At 41.5% G+C, this 24243-nt stretch overlaps 1 protein-coding gene and 1 long non-coding RNA gene across 2 annotated transcripts in view; one reads left to right on the forward strand and one right to left on the reverse strand.

Moving 5' to 3' along the window:
- Window positions 1-16296, reverse strand: part of LOC140735069 (uncharacterized) — a 31163-nt gene extending 14867 nt beyond the window's left edge. The window contains exons 1-2 of the long non-coding RNA XR_012100676.1: window positions 16149-16296; window positions 11180-11458 (exon numbers count right to left, since the gene is read on the reverse strand). This is a non-coding gene — a long non-coding RNA (uncharacterized lncRNA). The remainder of the gene's footprint in view (window positions 1-11179; window positions 11459-16148) is intronic.
- A 128-nt stretch (window positions 16297-16424) lies between these two features.
- The window catches only part of LOC140735282 (cytohesin-3), a 116200-nt gene continuing 108381 nt past the window's right edge, over window positions 16425-24243 (forward strand). Inside the window, exon 1 of the mRNA XM_073060155.1 lies at window positions 16425-16572. Within this exon, the coding sequence (XP_072916256.1) occupies window positions 16542-16572 (31 nt within the window). The 5' untranslated portion in view covers window positions 16425-16541. The remainder of the gene's footprint in view (window positions 16573-24243) is intronic.

Below are 24243 nucleotides of genomic sequence, written 5' to 3' on the forward strand. Positions count from 1 at the left end.
TCATCACCTTCTGAGTGAAGAAGTTTCCCCTCAGGTTCCCCTTAAATATTTCACCTTTCACTCTTAACATATGACCTCTAGTTCTAGTCCCACCCTCAGTGGAAAAAGCCTGCTTGCATTTACCCTATCTATAGCCCTCATAATTTTGTATATCTCCCCTCATTCTCCTAAGCTCCAGGGAATAAAGTCTAACCTATTCAAACTTTTCCTATAACCCAGATTCTCAAGTTCTGGCAACATGCTTGTAAATTTTCTTTGTACTTTTTCAATCTTATTTATATCTTTCCTATAGGTGGGCAACCAGAAGTGTACACAATACTCCAAACCTAGGCCAAACCAATATTATATACAACTTCTACCTAACATCCCAACTCCTGTACTCAATACTCTGATTTATGAAGGCCAATGTGCCAAAAGCTATCTCCCTACAATGCCACTTGCGGGTAATAATGGATCTGTATTCCCATATCCCTCTGTTCTACTGCATTCCTCAATGCCCTACTGTTCATTGTGTAAACCCTACCCTGCTTTGTTCTTCCAAATGATTTCTATGGAATCCATTGCCATGGTTGGCTATGGTGTTCAAGTCATTGGGTATATTTAAAGTGGAGGTTGACAGATTCTTGATTAGTAAGGATGTCAAAAGTTATGGGGAAGGCAGGAAAATGGGGTTGAGGGGCAATAAATCAGCCATGATAGAATGACAGTGCAGATTTGATGGGCAGAATGGCCTAATTCTGCTTCTATCTCTTATGGTCAAAGTGCAACACTTTACACTTGTCTGCATTAAATTCCATCTGGTTTTTTTTCAGGTCATTTTTCCAGCTGGTCCAGATCATCATGTACTTGTTGTCCTGCAATTAACAAGCTTTGAATGCCAGCTTTAATAGCTGTAGCACTATCAGAAAATTTGGCAATTCTGGAGAAATCAGGAATGCCAAAATATAATATTTATTTCCTTTTTGCATTTCTCAGTTGCAATGTGTCCATTTGAAGTATTTGATCGTATTGTGTTCTTGGCATTATTTAGTATATTAAAACCAGCTGTTTTTCCCTGAACATACAAGTTAATTTTAAAGTTCCATAAGTATCCTGACTTGGAAATACATTGTCGTTGCTGTGTTAATACAGGGTTTGGATCTTGGAAATCTCTTCCCGACGGTGGGAAGGTCTGCAGTGGTTTAAGTTGGTTCACTTCTGCTTTTTTAAAAAAAATGCAACATTCAGAGGATCCGGTTAATTGGGCCATTGGCTAATTTCTGCTATTTGGTCAACTCTTAAAAGAACAAAATCTAATTGAGAAAATAGCTGGGATTCCCTTCATTTATTTGAGACACTGTGCTGCTTAATTGGGGCAGGATACTGCTGCTAAACAGTTTCTAACTACTGTCAGTTGCATACATTGATGTGGCCTTTAGACACTACACCATGCTTAGAGCAAACAGCTTTTAAATAACGTCAGTTGCATGTGCTTGTGTTATGTTATCCATTTGGGGCAACGGGCACTGATTCAACTGGCAATGATTTCTGATAATTTTGTTTTTGATTTAAAAAATTTCAGACCCTTGCCAAGATGCCATGAAAAGATTTAACATGAGCCAATATCACCTCTGTTGATAAATGTTATGAACTGATGTATAGTAATGTAGTAGTATCGGTAGTGGTCTAACTTGTTCTGTATTTTATTTAAATACATAATTTATTAAGTTAACTGGTAGTTCGCACTTTTTATACCTTTTTAACTATTTCCATGAAACACTGGCTAACTGGGGCAGGTGCTTAATTGCGTCCAAATGTACTGGTCCTGATGTGTCCCAATTAATCAAAATCCACTGTATTTTCTTTTCAGTAAAACCCACATTCCATGAATTTTCGAATCCTTGATGTTGATCACCATTGCCAAATAAGGAACTGCTTCTCTCGTTCTACAAGTCTATGTCCTAAGCAACTATTATGCTTTAAAGGCATTGCAGATGAACACAAGCTCATGGTGAGGTCTCTGGGTAGTGTTTAGTGACTCAAGGTGAGTGTTAGGTGGGTTTGCTCTCTCCCTGTCAAGGAATTGATTGCAGATTTCAGGAAGGGGAAGTTGAGGAAACACATACCAGTCCTTATCAAGGGATCAGAAAAGGAAACAATGAACAGTTTTAAGTAGAGATTTAAAGAGTTTCAATAAGAACCGTATATAACAAATTAATAAGTAGTGCAAAGAGAGAGAGCAAAGTAGTATGGTTGTGTTCATGGACAGTTCAGAAATCTGATGGCAGAGGGGATGAAGTTGTTTTTAAAATGTTGAGTGTGTGTCTCAAAGCTCCTGTAACGTTTAAATTACTACTCTCTGACGGTAGTAATGAGGAGAGGGCAAGTACTGAATGGTTATGGTTCCTCATGAAGGATCCTGTCTTCTTAATGCATCACCTTTTGAAGATGTCCCACTCTCAGGGGAGGCAAGTACCCACGACGGAGCTGGCTGAGTCTACAGCCCTCTACAACTTTTTCTGATCCTTTGCATTGGCCCCTCCACACCAGACAGTAATGCCTGATCTGGTCTCTGGAGGGATGGTTTTGGTTTGTATCGATAATAAATGAAAAAAAACACCCAAAGTCTTGCAACAACACACACAAAATGCTGGTAGAACAGAGCAGGCTAGGCAGCCGCCTAGCCTGCTCTGTTCTACCAGCATTTTGTGTGTGTTGTTGTTTGAATTTCCAGCATCTGCAGATTTCCTTGTGTTTGCACCCAAAGTCTTGCCTTTTTTTTGCTGCTAAAACTGTATTGACGATACATTTTATAACATCAGCTGTGCATTCTGCTTGGTTAGTATGGCTTTCAAAGTGTAGATATCATGTGTAGATGTCAAAGTCCTGACCAATTTCACTTGTGTGTGTATACATAATGGAAACTGCCAGTCAGGAATGCAATGGGGAACACATAGTTAGAAATACAGGTGGCAATGGACAGAGTATGTTATGCAAGAAATGTATATTGTCATTACTAATTTGTTGCAATTTATTGTCGAACCAAAATTTCATTTATTTACTGAACATATCCAATTTGCCAAATATTGATAGTACTGAAAAATGCTTGGGATCAGGATCTGAGCCAAAAATGAAGCCTGTAAAATTCAAGTCCTAAAAACACTCAGTGGGCGTTTTATTGTATACCTTCTGTACCTAATAAAGTGGCCACTGAGTGTGTGTTCGTGGTCTTCTGCTGCTGAAGCCCATCCACTTCAAGGATCGATGTGTTGTGCATTCAGCGAAGTTCTTCTGCACACCACTGTTCTAATGTATGGTTATTGAGTTACTGTTGCCTTCTTGTCTGACCATTCTCCTCTGATCTCTCATTAACAAGGCATTTTTGCCTGCAGGACTGCCGCTCACTTTTTTTTTGTTTCCTTTGCACAAAGTCTAGAAACTGTTGTGCACGAAAAACCCAGGAGATCAGCAGACTCTGAGATACTCAAACCACCCTATCTGGCACCAACAATTATTCCTCAAAGTAATTTAGATCACCTTTATTTACCATTCTGATGTTTGGTCTGAAAAACAACTGAACCTCTTGACCAGGTCTACATGCTTTTATGCATTGAGTTGCTGCCACAAGATTGACTGATTAGATATTTGCATTAATGAGCAGGTGTACAGGTGTACCTAATAAAGTGCAAACTGAGTGTTAGTTTGGCACTGTAGATATAGTGGGCAATCTCAGGAATCAGTGTATGGGCAAACTCCAGATTAAGCTTTTGAAAGCAGCTGATTGCAACTGGTTGGACAGAATCCAAATCCACTATGCCCTGTATTCTAAATAAACAATATTGCTAAAAATACCTTTCCAACACAGCTGCCAAGTTCTGTCAGTGTGCAGTTTAAAATAAAACCTTATATTTCCATAGTACCTTGAATTACCTCAGGCCTTCCAAGACTAACAATGAGGTGCCTTTTAAAGTCTAGTCAGTATTGTTGTCTGAGAAAATGGCAGCCTATTTCTGCACAGCAAGATCCCACTATATGTAAAGGCATAGCACTGTGGAGGAAGAAAGAGATCTTGGGGCCACATCCATAGATCTCTCAAAGTTACTGCACAAATTGAGAGGGTGGTAAAGAAGGCATACGGTATGTTGGGCATCATTAATCAAGGGATGGAGTTCAAGAGCCTCAAGGTAATGTTTCAGCTTTATAAAATGCTGGTTAGACCACACTTGGAATATTTTGTGCAGTTCTGGTCACCTCATTGTAGGAAGGATGCTTTAGAGAGGGTGCAGAGGAGATTTACCAGGATGGTACCTGGATTAGAGAGCATGTCATATGAAGATAGGGCGAGTGAGCTAGAGCATTCCTCTTTGGAATGAAAGAGGATGGGAGGTGACTTGATAGAGCTGCATAAGAAGCATAGTTTGAGTGGACAGCCAGAGACTTTTTTCCAGAGTGAAAATAGCTAATATGAAGAGGCTAACATTAGGAACATTTAAGAGACTCTTAGATAGGCACATGGATGGAGGAAAAATGGAGGGTGATGTGAGAGGTAAGGTTTAGGTTGATCTTGGAGTAGGTTAAAAACTTGGCAAAATATTCTGGGGGAAAAGGGCCTGTAGTGTTGTACGTGTGCTCAGACCTGATTCAGGTTCTCGACCCAAAACATCACTCATCCCTCTGGCTTCACAGTTGCTGCCTGACCTGCTGACTTCCTCCATCTGCAGTCTCCTGCATCTCCTTCTTGCCACACCTGTATTCACCATGTACAACAAGCTGGAGAAACTCAGCAGGTCGGGCAGCATCCATGGAAATGAGCAGTCAACGTTTCGGGCCGAGACTCTGTATTCACCAGTCTCCTGAGTTACATGTCTGGTTTTAGTGAAAATGGTTAACATAGAATACAGAACAGTAAAGCACAGGAACAAGCCATTTGGCCCACAATGTTGTGCCCAACCGGCTAAAAAGCATACAAAGACACCCAAACACTAATCCTTCCTACCTACACCAAGTCCATATCCCTCCATCCTCCTTAAATCCATGTGCCTATCCAAATGTCTCTAAAAAGCCTCTAATGTATTTGCCTCTACCACCATACCAGGCAGTTCATTCCAAGCATCCACAAATCACTGAGTAAAAAATCCCTCTCACCTTCAATGCATGCCCTCTGGTATTAGACAGTCCTACCCTGGGAAACATATACTCTCTGTCCACTCTATCTATGCCTCTCATAATCTTGTAAACCTCTATCAGATCTCCCCTTAGCCTCCGATACTCCAGAGAAAACATACCAAGTTTATCCAGCCTTTCATGATAGTACATGCGATCTAAACCAGGCAGCATCCTGGTAGACCTCTTCTGCACCCTCTCCAAAGCCTCAACATCTTTCCTACAGTGAAGTGACCAGAAACGTAAGCAATACCCCAGATGTGGCTTAACCAGAGTTTTATATAGTTGCAACATAACCTCACTTTTGAACTCAGTGACCTTGCAGAGAGACCTTCGCAGGAAAGATTACTTGGCTGAGGAAAAGCTGGGTTAAAGACAAGAATCCCATTTTAGAAGCTCTATGAATAAAAACATATTGGAAAACTAAAACAGATCCAGCTGTTTTTATACTACTTATCTGTTTTAATTGGTAAATACTGTTTCCCGCATCATCAACTAAGTCAACTCCTACAGTCTAACTTGTTAGATCAAAGACAGATGGTGACTATTTATATAGTTGGGAAGTCTAATCTGCAACACGGAATCTACTGTTGGTTTGTCCTTTATTCTATTTCAATGGGTTTGATTCTATAAAGGCAGTAATCGTATTCTCTAAACACAAGGGCAAAAGGAATAGTATTTCACTTAATATCTTAGAGTAAATATGTCAAAGAAAAGCACAATTTACTTTAAGACAAATACAAACCGACAACAAAAAATCATTCCTAAGACCTTTAAGTGCATACCAGCTAATCAGTGTGTGATGTTGGTGGGTGTACTTGTATAATTTTATGCATTAAGTAGGGTCGAGATGAATAGCATAAGTGAACAGTGTTAGGGGCCAGATTTTTTTCATATTAGAGAGTTCATAAGGATTTGGAATGGGGGACAAATGTGGATGAAAGAGAACTGTACAGGGCAAGAATGAGATGTATTAGGCAAGTCTGCCCTATGTGGCAAGGTAGTGTAGTAGTCAATACATCACATTACAGTGCTAGTGATTGAACGGTGGGTTCAATTCCCACTGCTGCCTTTAAGGAGTTTGTATGTTCTCCCTGTGATCACGTGGGATTCCTCCCACCTTCCAAAGATATATGGGTTAGGGTTGGTGAGTTTTGAGCATGTTATGTTGCTGCTGGAAGCTTGATGACATTCGTAGGCTGCCCCGGCCAATCCTTGCTGATTTGATCTGACTCAAATGACACATTTCACTGTATGTTTTGATGTGCATGTGAAATATGAAGGGTATCTTTAAATGTGGACACATTGGCCTGGATCTTGATAATTTCAGTCTGCAGATGTACATACGCGAAAACGCTATTTTCACTTCTAATGAAGTTCCTATTGTTGTATTATTAGAAACTGGGCCTTAACTTGTTGGAGCTAACAAGAACAAGAACCAATCACATTGAAATATTCCAAAGGAGCTGATAGAAAGGGGGAGAATCTAGAAGTCTCAGTCCATAAGACATAGGAGCAGATATTAGGCCATTCAGCCCATCAAGTCTGCTTTGCTATTTCATCATGGCTGATTTATTATCCCTCTCAACACCATTCTCCCTGTAACCTTTGACACCGTGGCTAATCAAGAACCTATCAACCTCCGCTTTAAATATACCCAAAGACTTGGTCTCCATAGCCATCTGTGGCAATGAATTTCAGATTCACCACCCTTGAGTGAACAAAATTCCTCCTTATCTCTGTTCTAAATGGACATCCCTCTATTTTGAGGCTGTGCCCTCTGGTCCTGGATTCCTCCACTAGAGGAAACATTCTCTCCACATCCACACTGTCTAGGCCTTTCAATATTAGTTAAGTTTCAATGAAGTCCTCCCTCATTCTTCTAAACTCCAGTGAATACAGGCCCAGAGCTGTCAAATGGTCCTCACACTTTAACCCATTAATTCCGGAATCATTCTGGGAAGGACCCTGATCCTGTGCACGAGCTACCATAGATACTCAAGGCACTTCCCTCAGAGAGGCCACTGGGTTTGAGGCACTTCCCTTGGAAAAATTGCTGGGTTCATGGTGCTTCCCTCGGAGAGGCCATGGGGTTTGAGGCCCTTCCCATGGAGAGGCCGCTGGGTAGGAGGAGCTTCCCTTAGAGAGGCCGCTAGGTTTGAGTCAATGCCCTTAGAGATGTTATCAGAATTCTGAGATATATGGATTGGATTGTAGTTCAAACTAACTGTATTTCATATTGGCCTATTTCATTCCTATGTTTTTTTTCTTGTTATTGATTGGTGGTCTGAGGGTTTGGAGTTTGATGTTCTCGTTGCCTGAGTCCACATCAATCTCAATTCATCTGTTGCTGAAACCCTTATCTTTCGAAGCTCTCCTGGCCACACTCTCTTATTCCACTCTCCATAACCACCCTTACTACTCCATATCACCATATACTACTCTGAAGTTCATTTTCTTGCAGATATTCACAGTAAAACAAAGAAAATTATAACCTGCACAAAACAAAGTAATTAAAAATAAAAGCAAAGTAAATAAATAATACAGAGAACATGAATTGTTCAGTCCTTGAAAGTGAATCCATAGGTTGTGGAATCAGTTCAGAGTTGAGGTGAGTGAAGCTATCCATGCTGGTTCAGGATGGGGTTGGGGTTTGTGAGCTTTAGTTTTCTTTTTTCTTTTTGTGTGGGGGGAGATTAACGTTTTTTTCTTTCAACTACTATGGATTTTCTGCTTTTTATGGCTATCTGGAGAAAACAAATCTCAGAGTTGTATTCTGTATACATACTTTGATAATAAAAATGAACCTTTTAACCTTCCACTGGACCCTCTCCTATGCCAGCACACATTTTCTTAGATAAGGGGCCCAGAATTGCTCACAATACTCCAAGTGTGGTCTGACTAATGCCTTATGAAGCCTCAAGCATTACATCCTTACAGTCCACAAAGATGAAGAGGAATTCCTTCTGTTAAAGGATTGTAATGCTTCTGAATTTCCTGCCTCAGAGTTGAGGAGGATGTTTCCAAGGCTAAGATTTTTGGACTGTAGCACATTAAGATGTATGAGGAACAGGCAGTAAAATGAAATTAAGATTAAGATCAAATCAGACATCATTTTATTGAATGGTACAGCAAGCTTGCAGAGCCATATGCTTATATACATAAGATATGTGAGGCCCACTGATTGAATCTGAAATTTCTAAAAAAAAGAGGCTTAAGTTTCCTTTAACTTAATCTTATTTCCTGTCTGGAACTGGAGTTCTTGTCTATGCTTTGGCAGTCTCACTGTCTCTCTGCTGAACATTCTGTCTGAACTGTTGATTTGATACAGAAAATACACTCAGTGGCCACTTTATTAGATACAGGAGGTACCAAAGAAAATGACCTCTGAATGTGTTTCTGAATGTTCCACTGCTACTTTATTATTTCCCGTCAGTCATCGTATGTACAGATACCATCTCTTTATGGACATACAATCAATCTATGTGAATAAGATATCCTTATGTATTTATATTCATGTCTTTTAAAAATTATTATTATTGTGTTTTATATTTTTATGCTTTTTTTGTGCTGCATTGGATCCAGAGTATCAATTATTTTGTTCTCCTTACATCTGTGTACAGAAAATGACATTAAACAATCTTGAATCTTGAAACTTGTGGATTTGTGACAGCACTGCAATGCAATATATTAAAAATTTACTCCAAGTTTCAATAAGAACCATATATACAAAAATAAATAAGTAGTGGAAAAAGAGAGCAAAATAGTGAGGTCATGTTCATGGACCATTCAGAAATCTGATGGCATCGAGGAAGAAGCTGTTATTAAAATGTTGAGTATGTGTTTTCAGGCTCCTGTACCTCCTCTCTGATGGTAGAATGAGAAGGGGCAAGTGAGGGTCCTTAGTAATTGATGCCGCCTTCTTGAGGCATCACTGTTTGAAGATGTCCTTGAATTAGGAACAATATTAGGATATCTGGATTTTCAAGGATTCTCAGCATTCATCAATATTCTGGCTGAACTACCTCATTTGCTATACTCTGCCCTCAACTTGACTCTTCCACAAATGCTGTCTGTCCTGCTGCTGTTCCTTTGTTTTTCTGTTTTATTCCATCTCTTTCCTTGTCATCTTTCTGAAAGTTTCAGTTTTAGAACAAACAGCCTTGAAAACACCAAGTCTACTTCTGTGATTTCACCCGAATCCACCTCAATCTCAATTCATTTGTTGCTGAAACCTTTATCTTTTGAACTTATCCTGGCCACACCCTCTTATTCCACTTTCCATTATTACCCTAACTACTCCATTACTGTCCCCTCCATCTACCTGCCACCATATACTACCCCAAAGTTCATTTTCTTGCAGGCATTCACAGTAAAACAAAGAAAATCAAAATCTGCACAAAACAAAATAAATAACAATAAAAGCAAAGTAAATAAATAACATATAGAATTTGAACTGTCGAGTCCTTGAAAGTGAGTCCATAGGTTGTGGAATCAGTTCAGAGTTGAAGTGTGTGAAGTTATCTACACTGGTTCAGGAGCCTGATGATTAAGGTGTAATAACTGTTCCTGAGCCTGGTGGTGTGGGACATAAGGCTCCGGCACCTCCTTCCTAATGACAGCAGCAAGAAGAGAGCATGATCTGGATGGTGGGGATCCTTGATGATGGATGCTCCTTTTAAATGTGCTCAGTGGTGAGGAGGGCTTTTCCTGTGATGGACTTCTCTGTATCCACCACTTTTTGTATGCTTTTCCATTCGTGGGCATTGGTGTTTCCATACCAGGCCATGATGCAACCACTGTGCATCTAATAAAGTTGTTAGATATACACTATGTCCTAATTTATACCTACTCCTATTTATGTACTGTCTTTGCACTTGCATCCAATCTCATTTTATTTTTATTGCATTTTGATTTTCATCTGTATTCATAAATCTCTACATGACCTCACCCCACCTGTACCCATAACCATCTTTAGCCCCACAGCCCCATGTTCCTATAGCTTTCACCTTTTACAATTTCAGGATTCCAGAACAAGATATGGTTTGGTGTTAAATTTTGTAAGATAATCACTCTTCTGTAGTAAAAAAAATCTCTCTGCTGATGTAATTACCTCGGGCTATAAATTTGTCACCTGCAACTTAGTGGCAATCTGTGGTAACCCTTTTGTCTTCTAATGATGAGCTTGTGGTTCAAATTTCATTCCAAGCACTTGAGTTTTAAAATTAATTAAACAATAGGATGTAGCCATGGCCACTTAAGTTGCAATGTTTTAAGCTAGTGCTTATGATTCTCCTGAACTCCTCTCACTTCTCATCTAAGTCTTTCTGTGTAACTCCCACTTCCCTACATACTTCTCTACATATGTTCATACAGCCTCCCGTCAAATACAACTATAGTCTTTGCTTCAAACATTCCCTGTTATAGCAAATTTCATAGACTACAAAACATGGAACAGGACCTTTGTTTCATGATGTTGTGCTAAACCAATTAAATAATTAGAATCATGTTTAGTATCACAAGCATATGTCGTGAAATTGGTTGTCTTTGCAGCAGTAGTACCATGCAATCCATAATAATAGTAAAAAACCCCCCACAAACTATAGTAAGTCTGTGTGTGTGTACAGTATATGTATATATTTACTGTAATTCATGTTCAAAGGTACATTGAATGTCAGAGAAATGTATACAATATACATCCTGAAATTGTTTTTCTTTGCAAACATCCACGAAAACATGTGTCCCAAAGAACGCATGCCAGTTAAATGTTAGAATCCCAAAGCCCCCACCAGCTCCCCCCAGCCACGCTTAAGCAGCAGCAAAGCAATGACCCTCCGCTCCCCCACCAGCAAAAAAGCATTGGTGCCCCCTCACCAAGCACTCAAGCGTGCAGCAAAGCTTCCATAAAGACACAGACTTGCAGAGACTACCTGTTAACCTGGTAATTCGACATCCCACAGGCTCTCTCTCTCCCTAATAAGGGAAAAAGAGGTGTCCCTATTTCTCAGCGAGAGGGCAGACATAACAAATAACTCACTGATTTACGATGTTAAAAGTCTGTTGCGTCACTTCTTCCGAGCTCTCGGGTCTCTGGGTAGCCAGCTTGCTGCTTTCGATCTCCCGTCTCCCATGACACACCAGTTTTCTGCAGCAGCACAACCTGCCTCCAGAGCCATGAAATCCCAGAGCTCTGAAGGTGCGCCAGTCTTCTAGGAGTATTGAATAATGGCCAGTCGTGAGACCCCAGTAGCGGGTCCCATTCCCACAAAGAACCGAAGTCCACATGTAACTCCAGGTCAGGGTCTTCAAAAGAACCCTGAAAGGGAAAAATATCAAAGATAGAAATAGAGCTGTTTCTGAAGATGCAAGCAAAGGAGTTGCCATTAGGCATCATGATTCTCCTAAGCTCCTCCTCATGTTTTACTGTTATTATGAAAAATAGTTTAATCAAATGAGTAGTGCAAAAATAGAAAGAAAAAAATAAAAAGTAGTGTGGTAGTCTTCATGGGTTCAACGTCCATTCAGAAATTGGATGATAGTGGGGAAGATGCTGCTCCTGAATCATTTGGTGTATACCTTCAGGCTTCTGTAGCTCCTCCCTGATGGCAGCAATGAGAACAAGGCATGTTCTGGGTGATGGGGGTCCTTAATGATGGATGTCGCCTTTTTGAGGCATCGCTCCTTGAAGTAATCAAATGGCAAACTAACCTAATTTCTTCTGCCTACACAATGTCCATATCTTCTTCCATTCCCCTCACATTCATCTAAACACCTCTTAAAAATTGCTAAGGTATCTGCCTCTACCATCATACCAGACAGCACATAAATTTTATGTTTTCAGTGGTAGCAAATGGTTAAACTGCTGGATTAACTTTGGGCGAAATGCTTTACAGTGCTAGCAATCAGGGTTCAATTCTCGCTGCTGTCTGTAAAGAGCTTGTATGTTCTCCCCATGACCATGTGGGTTTCCTCCGATGTTCCAAAGATGTATGGATTAGTCTTCATCATCATTATATGCCGTGTCGTATGACGTGTGTGATCATCATCTATGACCATGATTGTTCTTGGCAAATTTTTCTACAGAAGTGGTTTGCCATTGCTTTCTTCTGAGCAGTGTCTTTACAAGACAGGTGACCCCAGCCATGATCAATACTCTTCAGAGATTGTCTACCTGGTGTCAGTGGTCACATAATTTGTGATATGCACCAGCTGCTCATATGACCATCCACCACCTGCTCCCATGGCTTCATGTGACCCTGAGTGGGGTGGGAGTGGTTAAACAGGTGCTACACCTTGCCTAAGGGAGAACTGTAGGCTAGCGGAGGGAAGGGGTGCCTTACATCTCCTTTGGTAAAGATGTTTCTCCACTCTGCCACCCAACAAATTAGTAAGAGTTAATAAGTTGTGGACATCTTATGTCCATGTTGGAAGCATGGCGGCACTTCTGGGCTGCTACCAGCACCTATTCGGAATGCCTTGTTTGTTGATGCAAACGATGCACTTCTCTGCATGTTTTGAAGTACATGTGATAAATAAAACTAATCTTCATTAGACAAGTGCCATTGATTCACATCCATGAGTTTAATCTCATAATAATAGCCTGGGAACATAAACTCATTTAAGTTAACATCTCCAGATAGTAGTGATCAAGAGATAATTGCCATGTTGTTTTAAAAAAAAACTGATTCACTACCGTCTTTCAGGGAAGAAAATCTGCTTTTCTAAGTCCACTGATCTAGTTATCTCAGTTGAGGATACTTTAATGAATGTTTGTGATGCTTGGGAGGATGTAATGCTGAGACTTTATAAGGCTTTGGTCTGACCGCATTTGGAGTACTGTGAGCAGTTTCGGGCCTCATATCTAAGAAAGGATGTGCTGGCATTGGAGTGGAACCAGATTCCCAGAAATGAAAAGATTAACCTATGAATAGTGTTTAATGGCTCTGGATTTGTACTTGCTGCAGTTCAGAAGAATGACAGTGGATCTCATTTCAACCTCCTAAATGATGAAAGACCTAGATAGAATGGATTCAAGATGGCAGCATGACGCAGTTTGCAGTGGCCTCTCCGGAGTTGATATCTGTTATTTGTCAAGTGGGGTGCCGTGCACAATACTAATCTGATGAAAAATGGATGTGGGAGCATGAAAGAACAACTGGAAATCTCCAGGAAGGCCTTCTTCGTTGCTGCTGCTGTTGTGAGGTCTGGGTCTTTGCTGGGAAGAACAGGCCCCCAGTCCTCGGGGTTGCATTGCTGGTGGCCGGCGGTGGGGGCATCGTAGTGCGCTCGGCAGAGGATGGTGCTCAGAGAGGCAGTGCCGGAGAGGATGGTCGGAGGCTTGGAGGTTCGACTGACTCGGAGTCCGCTGCGGTTGGGGCGCTTTGTGTGCTGCATATGCGAGGCTGAGTCCAGCGGCGCCGTGGAAGTCCATAGCGGGGGTATTCCCTTCTGCCACCTGCGTGGGATGACGAGTCTATCGGGACCCTGAGGACTTGTGGAAACAGTGTGGTGGTTTCTTTCAAACTTATAGTCTTCTAACATCTTTGGACTATTTTTACTGTGCCCATGGTCTGTTATTTTTTTATCAATTATGGTATTGTTTGCACTGTTGTAACTATGTGGTTTTGTGTAGGTCTTGTAGCTTTAGTTTTTGGTTTGTTGGGTGGTAGAATTGGTCTCCTGACTTGGTGTGTCTGGTGGGTTTGGAGCTCCTTTCCAGGGAATGCGCTAAGATGGTAGCATGATATTAATACGCAGCAGCCTCTCCGGACTCTGGATTTGGGGATTGCCAAACGTTATGTGGATTTTCTGGTAGTCTGTTTTGTTGTGTGCTTTTGTGATATCATTCTGGAGGAACGTTGTTTCATTTTTTAACTGCATTGCAGTTGTGTTTTCTAAATGACAGTAAACCGAAATTCAATTCAATTCAATGTGCAGAGGATGTTTCCAATGGTGGGAGAACCTAGGACCAGAGAGCACAGCCTCAGAAAAGAACATCCCTTTAGAACTTTACTTTATTTTCACCAAACAATTGATACTAGAGCATACAATCATCACAGCGATATTTGATTCTGCGCTTCATGCTCCCTGGAGTACAAATCGAAGTAAATATAATAAAAATTTAAATTATAAATCATAATTAGAAAATAGAAAAGGGAAAGTAAGGTAGTGAACGTCAGGTCCAGATATTTGGAAGGTACAGGCCAGATCATGGTCACGATCCGTTCAGCAGTCTTATCACAGTTGGAAAGAAGCTGTTCCCAAATCTGGCCGTATAAATCTTCAAGCTCCTGAACCTTCTCCCGGAGGGAAGAGGAACAAAAAGTATGTTGGCTGGATGGGTCGTGTCCTTGATTATCCTGGCAGCACTGCTCTGACAGCGTGTGGTGTAAAGTGAGTCCAAGGATGGAAGATTGGTTTGTGTGATGTGCTGGGCTATGTTCATGATCTTCTGCAGCTTCTTCCGGTCTTGGACAGGACAACTTCCATACCAGGTTGTGATGCACCCTAGAAGAATGCTTTCTACGGTGCATCTATAAAAATTAGTGAGGGTTTCAGGGGACAGGCCAAATTTCTTCAGCTTTCTCAGGAAGTAAAGGTGCTGGTGGGCCTTCTTGGCAGCGGACTCTGCTTGGTTAGACCAAGTCCGGTCATTTGTGATATTCACACCGAGGAACTTAAAGCTTTTGACCTGTTCCACCTGCGCAGCACTGATGTAGATGGGGTCGTGTAGTCTGCTACTCCTTCTGAAGTCAACAACCAATTCCTTCGTCTTGCTGATGTTGAGGGATAGGTTATTGTCTTCGCACCATGCCACCAGGTTCTTAATTTCCTCTCTGTACTCCGACTCATCATTACCCAAGATTCGGCCTACAATTGTGGTGTCATCAGCAAACTTATATATTGAGTTTGATGGAAACTTGGCTACACAATCATGGGTGTATAGTGACTACAGCAGGGGGCTGAGTACACAGCCTTTGGGGCACCGGTGCTCAGAACAGAGATGAGACAGAAATATCTTTAGTTAGAGGGTGGTGAATCTGAGAAATTCCTTGCCTCAGACAGCTGTGGAGGCCTAGTCATTTGGTACACTTAATCAAGAAGTCAATAGGTTCTTGATTAGAAATAGCCCTTATTAAAAGTCATGAGAAAAGGGTTGAGATGGATAATAAACCAGCCACGGAGGAATTGCAGAGCAGACTTGTTGGGCCAAATGGCCTAATTTGTTTCTATGTCTTATGGTCTTACATCTAAAGCGGAGGTAGATAGGTTCTTGATTAGTAATAGTCTCCCCCCCCCCCCCCCCCATTTTAAACCTATATCAAGTTCTTGATTAACAAACTCTGGGAAAAGTAATAAATGCATTCACGCTATCTGTGTTCTACATTCACTTAAGTGTTTTCCCTCATATACCCATTTGACTTAATCATCTTCTTCCTTATTAATTTTTTAAAATAATTATTTTTATGTCTGTACTTTATCCCATAGAAAAGCACTTGAACTACTTTGTCTTACGAAAAGTGCTCTATAAATAAGTTATATTTATTATTTTTCTCAGCTCAAGCTGGTAAAACCTCATCAGATGCAGCCATAACCAAGCACAATCATTTCTCAATTGCTAATAACTTTGGAACTATTCTATGGATGATTGGCATTGTGGCTTTCTGGAGATTTACATAAATATTGTTGTGTAGCTCTAATTATTTACTGCTATTGTGTAGTGACTTTCAGATAATATCAGTTGTAGATATTACTACTGGGGCAATGTATTCTCTGTTCATCTTCCATAGTCTTTCAATTTCCTCTCTGGATTGTCCTATCTGTAATAATGGATCAGTCGAAATATAACTGGTGGTTCTCTGACTCTAAAATTAGGTCACGTTTGTATTTATAGCAAGGTACGAGTTCTTTAGTGAGTTTGTATTTTAGAGCAGGATTTTGATGAAGTTTGCCACTTGATTGTGCCGGTGTAAGTAATCAGACTGAGTTATTATTATTTCTCTCACCTATGAGTTTAGCTCTCCAGCCGATGTCTGTGATGAGTATGACTAAACGTGAGATCTTACTGTGCGGAAGCCGTCTCCGCTCGACAAAATGTATGGAAACGCCGCCTGAAGTTAAGGCGGCCCCGAGGGAGAGGGAAGCGGAGGCCACGCTTCGGGTCGCCGTTGTTGTTATTGACGATCGGATGCCGCGCCCACCCGCTCCAGGGCGGACAGCCGGCCGCCCCACGTGACCCGGTGACGTCGGCAGCTCCCCCGCCCGCACTCGCAGCCGTGAGCGGCGCGCACGCATACACACACAGACTGACTTGGGCGGTCTGCTCGGAGCTCTGGTTAAAGCTCGCTGGTCGCTGGTCGCTGGTCAGCGGTACCCTCCGGACCCCGCTCTCTTTCGCCATGGTGTCGAGAATGGAGGAGGATCCGCCGGGTAAGGTTCAGGGCCGCCTGAGGGAGGAGGAGAAGGAGTAGGAGGTGATGGTAACGACGGCGGGGGTGAAGTAATCAGGCTGAGTGAGGCTTGGGAGTGAAGGCGATCAGACTGAGGGGAAGGGTGGGAGGGGGGATCAGACTGAGGGGAGGAGAGTGAGGGGGTTCAGACTGAGGGGAGGGGAGTGAAGGGGTTCAGACTGAGGGGAGGGGGGTGAGGGGGATCGGACTGAGCTGAGGAGAGTGAGGGGGATCAGACTGAGGGGAAGGGAGGGAGGGGGTTCAGACTGAGGGGAGGGGAGTGACGGGGATCAGACTGAGGGGAGTGGAGTGGAGTGAGGGGGATCAGACTAAGAGGCGGGGAGAGAGGGGGTCAGACTGAGAGTGGTTGTGATTCGGCTGAGGGGTTGAGTGGAAGGAAGTGAGTGGTGATCTGGGTGAGGTGAGGGAGACTGAGAGAGGGATCAGACTGATGCTGAGTGGGAGGTGAGGGTGGGGGTGTGAGGTGATCAGTGTGAGGGAGTTGGTGTGAGGAGCATCAGACTGAAGGGTGATGGGAGTGAGGAAGAGTTGTGTGGGAGAGAGGGTGGATATGAGGGGTGTTGGAGGCTAAGGAGGAAGAGTAGTACGAGGGTCGGGAAATAAGAGGGATGGGGTTGAGGAGGAGGAGGTGTATGAGGGCTGTCATTCCTGTGGGTGGGGGTGTGAGAGCGAGAAGGGGACCATGTTGAGGTTGGGGGTGTGAATGATGGTGAGGGGTGGGAAATCTCGAGGGTTCCTCATTCCCCTTCCATGCTTCCAAAACCGAGGAATGGTTTTGTGTCCTATTCCTCAGTCCCTCCGGTGACAAAGGGTGGGGACAGAGCATTTGGATGGGGGTGTGTATTTGTGTCAGTCTTCTTCCGCAGAAACAGTAACAGGCTCCACATCACTGAGGGTGGTGAGGGCAGCAGTGGTTGTGATTAGACTGTTTATGTCAGTGCCTCTGAATAACAAACTTGTTACTAGTGACATGAATTCAGCAGTGCTAATGTGCATTAATCTCGCATGTATCACATACTTGTGTATGTCTTTGTAACCTGCTGTTATTTAATTACCATCTGTTTTTTTTATGCATTGAGAGGATAGTTTTAGAGGTGTTATTTGCAGAATTAAATTTGATAATGTTCTTTCTCCACCCCTGTTTAACCCCTTTCTCCAATAGGTTGGAGAACGGGGTTATTTTCATTTTGATCTCTTTGACTTGCAAATGATGGAAGTGCGTGAACCTCTGGCGCCCAGAGTTGTGTAATACAACAGGTTACACGTTTCGGTCTCAGCTGTGGTTGTGGTCTGTTTCACTGTACAGGGAGAGGGAGACAGAGAGGGTGTGTTTTAATGCAACTTGATCGATCAGTTCAACTAGGCATCGTTAGTATTGAGCGTACGATACTGCAGTGTGTCTTGAAAAACAATCTGGAAGAAGTTAGCCAGTCCAGCAGCATCTGTTGGGAGTGGGAAGGGGGTTGGTATTGTCAATGTTTCGCTACTAAGGGTTTTCCAGGGTTGTAATGTCTGATGCCAAGGGGCAAGCATTTAAGCTGAGAGGGAGTAATTTCAAAGGAGATGTGAGGGGCAGGTCTTTTACACAGAGAGTGGTGGGTGCCTGAAGTACACTGACTGACGTAGTGATAGAGGCAGATACATTAGGGACTTCTAAATGACATTTAGATAGGCACATGAATGTGAGGAAGACGGAAGGATGAGGACATTGTGTAGGCAGAAGAGATTAGTTAGTAATTTGATTATTAATTTAATTGGATCGGCACAACATTGTGGGCAGAAGGACCTGTTCCTGTGCTGTACTCTTCTATGTTCTACTGTGCCATTAAACTATTGGGTGTCACAAGTTTACCCAATAGACCTTCTCCGATGTGAAAACTAAGGGAATATCAAACAATTATTTATTTTAATTATCTAATTCAGTTACCTTCTGATCTCCACTTCCAGCAGGGTCACTGCTTAATAATGCGACCTTTTGGCTAATTTTTCTGTCCCCCCTCCCCCCACCACCAATCACCACCTCAAACTGGGAGGCTGGTCAAAGTCAAATTTATTATCAAAGTAAGTATGTGTTACCCTGAGATTCATTTTCTTGCAGGAAAATAAAGAAATACAATAAACATTATTATATATAAAACTATACATAAAAAGATTGACAAATAATGTGTAAAAGAAAGTAAATTATGCAAATTTTAAAAATCAAGAATACGAGTTGTAAAAAGTCCATGAAAGTGAGTCTGTAGATTATAGAATCAAGTCTAAGTTGTGCTGAGTGAAGTTATCCACACTGGTTCAAGAGCCTGATGGTTTTAGTGTAATAACTGTTCCTGAACCTGGTGTTGTGGGACCTAAGGCTCCTGTATCTCCTGCCCGCTGGTAGCAGCGAGAAGAGAGCATGGCTTGGGTGGTGGTCGTCCCTGATGATGGATGCTGCTTTCTTGTGTCAGTGCTCCATGTAAATGTGATCAATGGCAGGGATGGCTGTGTCTGTAATGGACTGGGTTGTATCCATCATTTTATGTAGACCAGGGGTTCTCAACCTGTGGTCAACAGACCCCTGGGTTAATGGTAGGGGTGCATGGTCGAGAACCCCTGCTGTAGACTGATGTCTATTTGATCATTACTCTAACAATATCTAACTTGACACAATCTCAGCGAAAACATTTTAAAATAGAATTTTGTTCAGAGTAGACATAACATTATTTTATCATCAATTTAAAATTACTTAAAATTGGATGAATTGCTTGAACTGCTGGAGGATTTAGCACTGGAAACTAGGTTGTCCATCATTCCTGTGTCAGTTAAAACAATCACATTGTTAACATTTATGATGTATCTCTGATATTCATTGTTGTATGGATATTTAGCAGGTCTTTGCCAATTATTTGCTGCATTTGTGCCAGTAGACAGGGGCAGTGTGTCCAGCTATCTGTTTTCTATTTTAATCTGCATTCCTGAAGCCTTCAAACATTCATTGTTTTTCTTTTCATAGAGTAACTACAGTACACTCAGTGGCCACTTTATTAGGTATATCAGTGGAACTCAGTGTTATCTTTTGCTGTTGTAGCCCATCCACTTGAAGCATTGATGTGTTGTGCATTCAGAGATGCTCTTCAGCACACCACACCGTTATAATGCCTGATTTTTTTTGAGCATTGGCATTCACTTCTGACTTCTCGCATTAACAAGGCATTTTTACCCGCAGAACTTCTGTTCACTGGATGTTTGTTGTTTTTCACACTATTCTCTGTAAATTCTAGAGGCTTTTGTGCAAGAAAATTCCAATAGATCAGCAGTTTGAGATACTCAAACCACATTGTCTGGCACTGGCAATCATTCCACGGTCAAAGTCACTTAGATCACAGTTCTTTCCCTTTCTAATGCTGAGTCTGAACAATAGCTGAACCTCTTGACCATGTCTTCATCCTTTTATGCATTGAGTTGCTACCAGATGGTTGGCCTATTAGATATTTGCATTAATGAGCAGGTATATTTTTGTGAGAATCCAGGAGGATGACAATGCAATCTTGGTAGAAGGTTTAAGCTGTTTGATCTTGCTATAGTTTACTGCCTTCCATGCTTCTCCAGACATGGTTGGTAGGGTTTGAACAACTTTCCCGGCTGGTCATTGATGTTACAAAAACTGTACTGTTGCTCTCTACACCGTGCCTCTTCTGTCATTGTAGATTTTTCCCCTGTACCTAATCTCACTTGCTTTTAGTTTTGTTGACCCTCACAACAAATTTCATGACATATTCCAGTGATAGTAAACCTGATTCTGACTTTTGTAATACTCTAGCCTCTGGCATCTGATGAGGATATTTTACTCCATCGTCTTTCTGCATTGCCATAATCTTCCAAGGAAGAATCCTGAGGTATTATTCACTGAAGAGTAATATGTTTCAGGCAGCAGACTCCTGTTAATGTTGACTGGTTGTATTGAAACCTACCGAATATTGAAAGGCCTAGGTAGAGTGAACATAGAGAGGATGTTTCCTATAGTGGGAGAGCCTAGGACAAGAGGGCACAGCCTCAGAATAGAAGTATGTTCCTTTAGAAATGAGTAGAGGAAGTATTTATTTTGCCAGAGGTTGGTGAATCTGGAATTCATTGTCACAGATGGCTGTAGGGGCCAAGTAATTGGGTTTATTTAAAGCGGAGCTTGACAGTTTCTTGATTAGTAATGGCATCAAAGGTTAGGGGGAGAAGGCAGGAGAATGGAATTGAGATTGAATGGCAGCGCAGAATCAATGGACCAAGTGACCTAATTCAGCTCCTATGTCTTAAGATCTTATGATTGAGGAACAAGAGACTGCATATGCTGGAATGTATTGCTTTTTGAATGTTGACTGGTTACTTTATTAATCTTTGGAAACATGGGGTGGTTTGCATATGTAATATAGTTGCTAAGACAGCCTTCGTAATAAATTCCCCTTAGAAATAAATTATTAGGCACTTTAATTTGTGTTCATCGCCCCCTCAGTTGCAGTAATACTCAATGCCCTCTTCAAATTGTTTTCAGTAGAGCTCAGTCACATTCTTTTTGTCTGATAAATGGTTATGGCATTCTTATTTGCACTCTCCCTCTCATATACAATCTGTTTCTTTTTTCAGAATAGTCTCAGCAGAAGTATTTGCAGGCTAGGGTAGTGTGGGCCGGCAACTTAGTATGCTGGGAATACAGTTGGCCAACCCTGACAAGACTTTTCCTATAGGTTGTCATCTTATTTTTCCTGAGCAGATGTGAAAAATAGTTCCCATGACTGGAAATGTAATTTTCCCTGCCTCTATAATTGTCTTTTTTGTAACGTACAGTAATTTTTTTCATGTTTTTTGCTTCTCTTGTCAGCAGCTTTGTGCTACCTGCATTGTATTCTGATTCCTGCTTTAATTCCCTGAATGTTTCTTTTTGTTGTAAGGAAATATTTCTAAAGAATTCTCTGAAACTAGTCAGTTTTCACTGTAAGGAAGTGTTCAAGATTGTTTAATGTAATTTCCAGTACACAAGTGTAAAAGAGAGCAAAATAATTGTTTTTCTAAATCCGTTGCATTTAAAAACAAAACCCTATAAGATAAAGAACACAATAATTTAAAAAATAAATAAAAATACACAAGCTAGCTTGTATGGATATATAGATTGATAGTATCTAGTGACAGGAGTGTCTATGTATAAGGTGACTAAGAGGAAATGATAACGTAGTGGTTATGGGGGTGGGTGGGGTGTTGATCAGCCTTACTACTTGGGGAAAGTAACCACATTGAACACTTGTAACACTCGTTGCTTGAGAATTGAGTCTTTCCTCTTGAAGTGGGAAATTTTGCCAGCAGACATTACAAAATGTATTTTGCAGGTGGAAGGAAATAGCCTGGATTTGAACCTCAGAAATGTCAAGTATAAGTTTGGATCATTACAGATCTATTCAACTGACTGGGATTAAGGGGTGCAGTGTGGCAGCGGTGAGAGAAAGAAAGTGATAAATGCTTTACCCATAGTTAGGGATGTTCAAAGAGATGGGACATAATTAGGAACAAAGAAATATAATAGAATCAATGAAAAAGACTAACAAACAACCAATGTGTAAAAGATAAACTGCAAATACAAAAAAATACTGAGACCATTGCTCCTCATTTCTGTTCTAAAGGGACATCTTTGTATTCTGAGGTTGTGTCCTCTAATCATAGACTCCCCTACTGTAGGAAACATCCTCTCCTCCTCCACTCCTCTAATTTTTGTATATCTGTGCACTTGTACTACTACTGTGGCACTGTAATTTCCTTTGAAATTAATATAGTATATATCTATCTATCTTTCTAGGCCACTCAGTATTCAATAAATTTCAATGAGATTCTTCTAAACTCAAGCGAGTACAGGCCCAGAGCCCTCAAACATTCCTCACATGTTAACCCTTTCATTCCTGGGGTCATTCTGTGAACTTCCTCTGGATCTTCTCATTTCCTGCACATCCTCTTGGATAAGGGGGCAAATGTTGGCATATGGGACTAACTTGAGTGGGGCATCTTGGTTGGCATGGACCAATTGGGCTGAAGGTTCAGTGTTGGGGTGAGTGTAGTTAGCCCCTCTGGTTCGAGAGCCTAGGTTAACTTAGATTCAAGTTTATTTATCACATGTACATCCGGGATCAGGCGTGATGGAATGGTGGAGCTGACTTGATGGGCTGAGTGGCTTAATTCTGCTCCTGTGTCTTTTGGCCTTATGAAAACAAAGTGAAATGTGTTGTTTCCATTAACTACCATCAAGGATGTGCTGGGTGCAGCCTGCAAGTATTGCCACACATTCTGGTGCCAACATAACATGCCCACAATGTTCAGCAGAACAACACAAAACACAACAAGCAACAAAACAACAACAGCAAAACAAACCCCGTTCCTCCCTCCCACCCACGATCATACAGTCTTCTAATCCCAGAACAGGCTGCCTTCTTCTGCCTCTGGTGGACTTGGACTCATTAAAAACTACCGGTATCAGTTAGTATATAATAAATGCTGTGTTTCTCTATGGTATGGGTGGTTTGAAGAAGTGGGATCTGTGAAGGAGAAATAGTTCAGTGCAAGTAACTGGAATTGGAGATTTGTGCTTTGATTTGTTGATTGATTTACCTATATTTGTGTATATGTTTGCCCTTGAGGAATCATTTAACTATAATATCCATTTTCTGTTGGAGAAACTGAAGTTAGGGATGAGAGGAGATATAACAGTAAGGTGGTATAGCAGCGTATTACAACCCCAGTGACTTAAGTTCAATTCCTGCAGTTGTCTCTAAGGAGCTTGTACATTCTCCCCTTGACTGTGTGGGTTTCCTCCAGGTGCTTCGGTTTCCTCATACATTCCAAAGACGTACCGGTTAGTAGATTAGCTGTTGACTTGAGTGTAATTAGGCAGCATGGGCTCATTGGGTGAGAAGCGTCTTTTATCATGCTGTATTGCTAAGTAATAAATTAACAAAATAAGAATCACATTATGTAAATCGTGAGTGATTCTTTCTGGCACATGATTCATAAAAGTCTGGTGCGTGGGTCCAGCTAGTAATTTATCATTTATATAATCTATTGTAGACAAAAATGGGGAATTATGACTCATTTATATTGGGCGTTTCTGAGACCATATTTAGAGTACTGTGTGCATTGTTGGTTTCCTTATTTAATGAAGGATATAAATGCTTTAGAAGTGGTTCAGATGTTTATTTGACCTGTAAAGAAAGATTGGATAGATGTGCCCTCTGTTAGAGTTTAGAAGAGTGAAAAGTGACTTGATTTGTATCTATTTTTCACATGTATGGTATGGTGGCATCTGTTAGTCTCGTGAGACCATGGATCTGCGCCTGGAAAGCCTTACTTCAGTCTATGTTAGTAGAGCAACGTCTGTTGTGGCTGTGGATGCCCAGACGGGAGTGACAGTCTCAGCAGCAGCGACTGCACTTGAAGGTGCTGTCCTCCAATGTTGTCTTGGTGCTGTTTTTTCGGCAAGTGCGCTTTTCTTCAGCAGCAAGCCTCAGCTTCTCTTCTCTTTTTAGACCTCTGTGCAGTTCCAGCCTCCAGTGAGAGTGATCACTTGCAATGTCCTCCTACCTCTTGACGTTCACGTTCAGTGACTTCATGCCTCTCTTGCAGA

This window comes from Hemitrygon akajei, chromosome 11 (assembly GCF_048418815.1).
Source record: "Hemitrygon akajei chromosome 11, sHemAka1.3, whole genome shotgun sequence".
Taxonomy (NCBI): Eukaryota; Metazoa; Chordata; class Chondrichthyes; order Myliobatiformes; family Dasyatidae; genus Hemitrygon; species Hemitrygon akajei.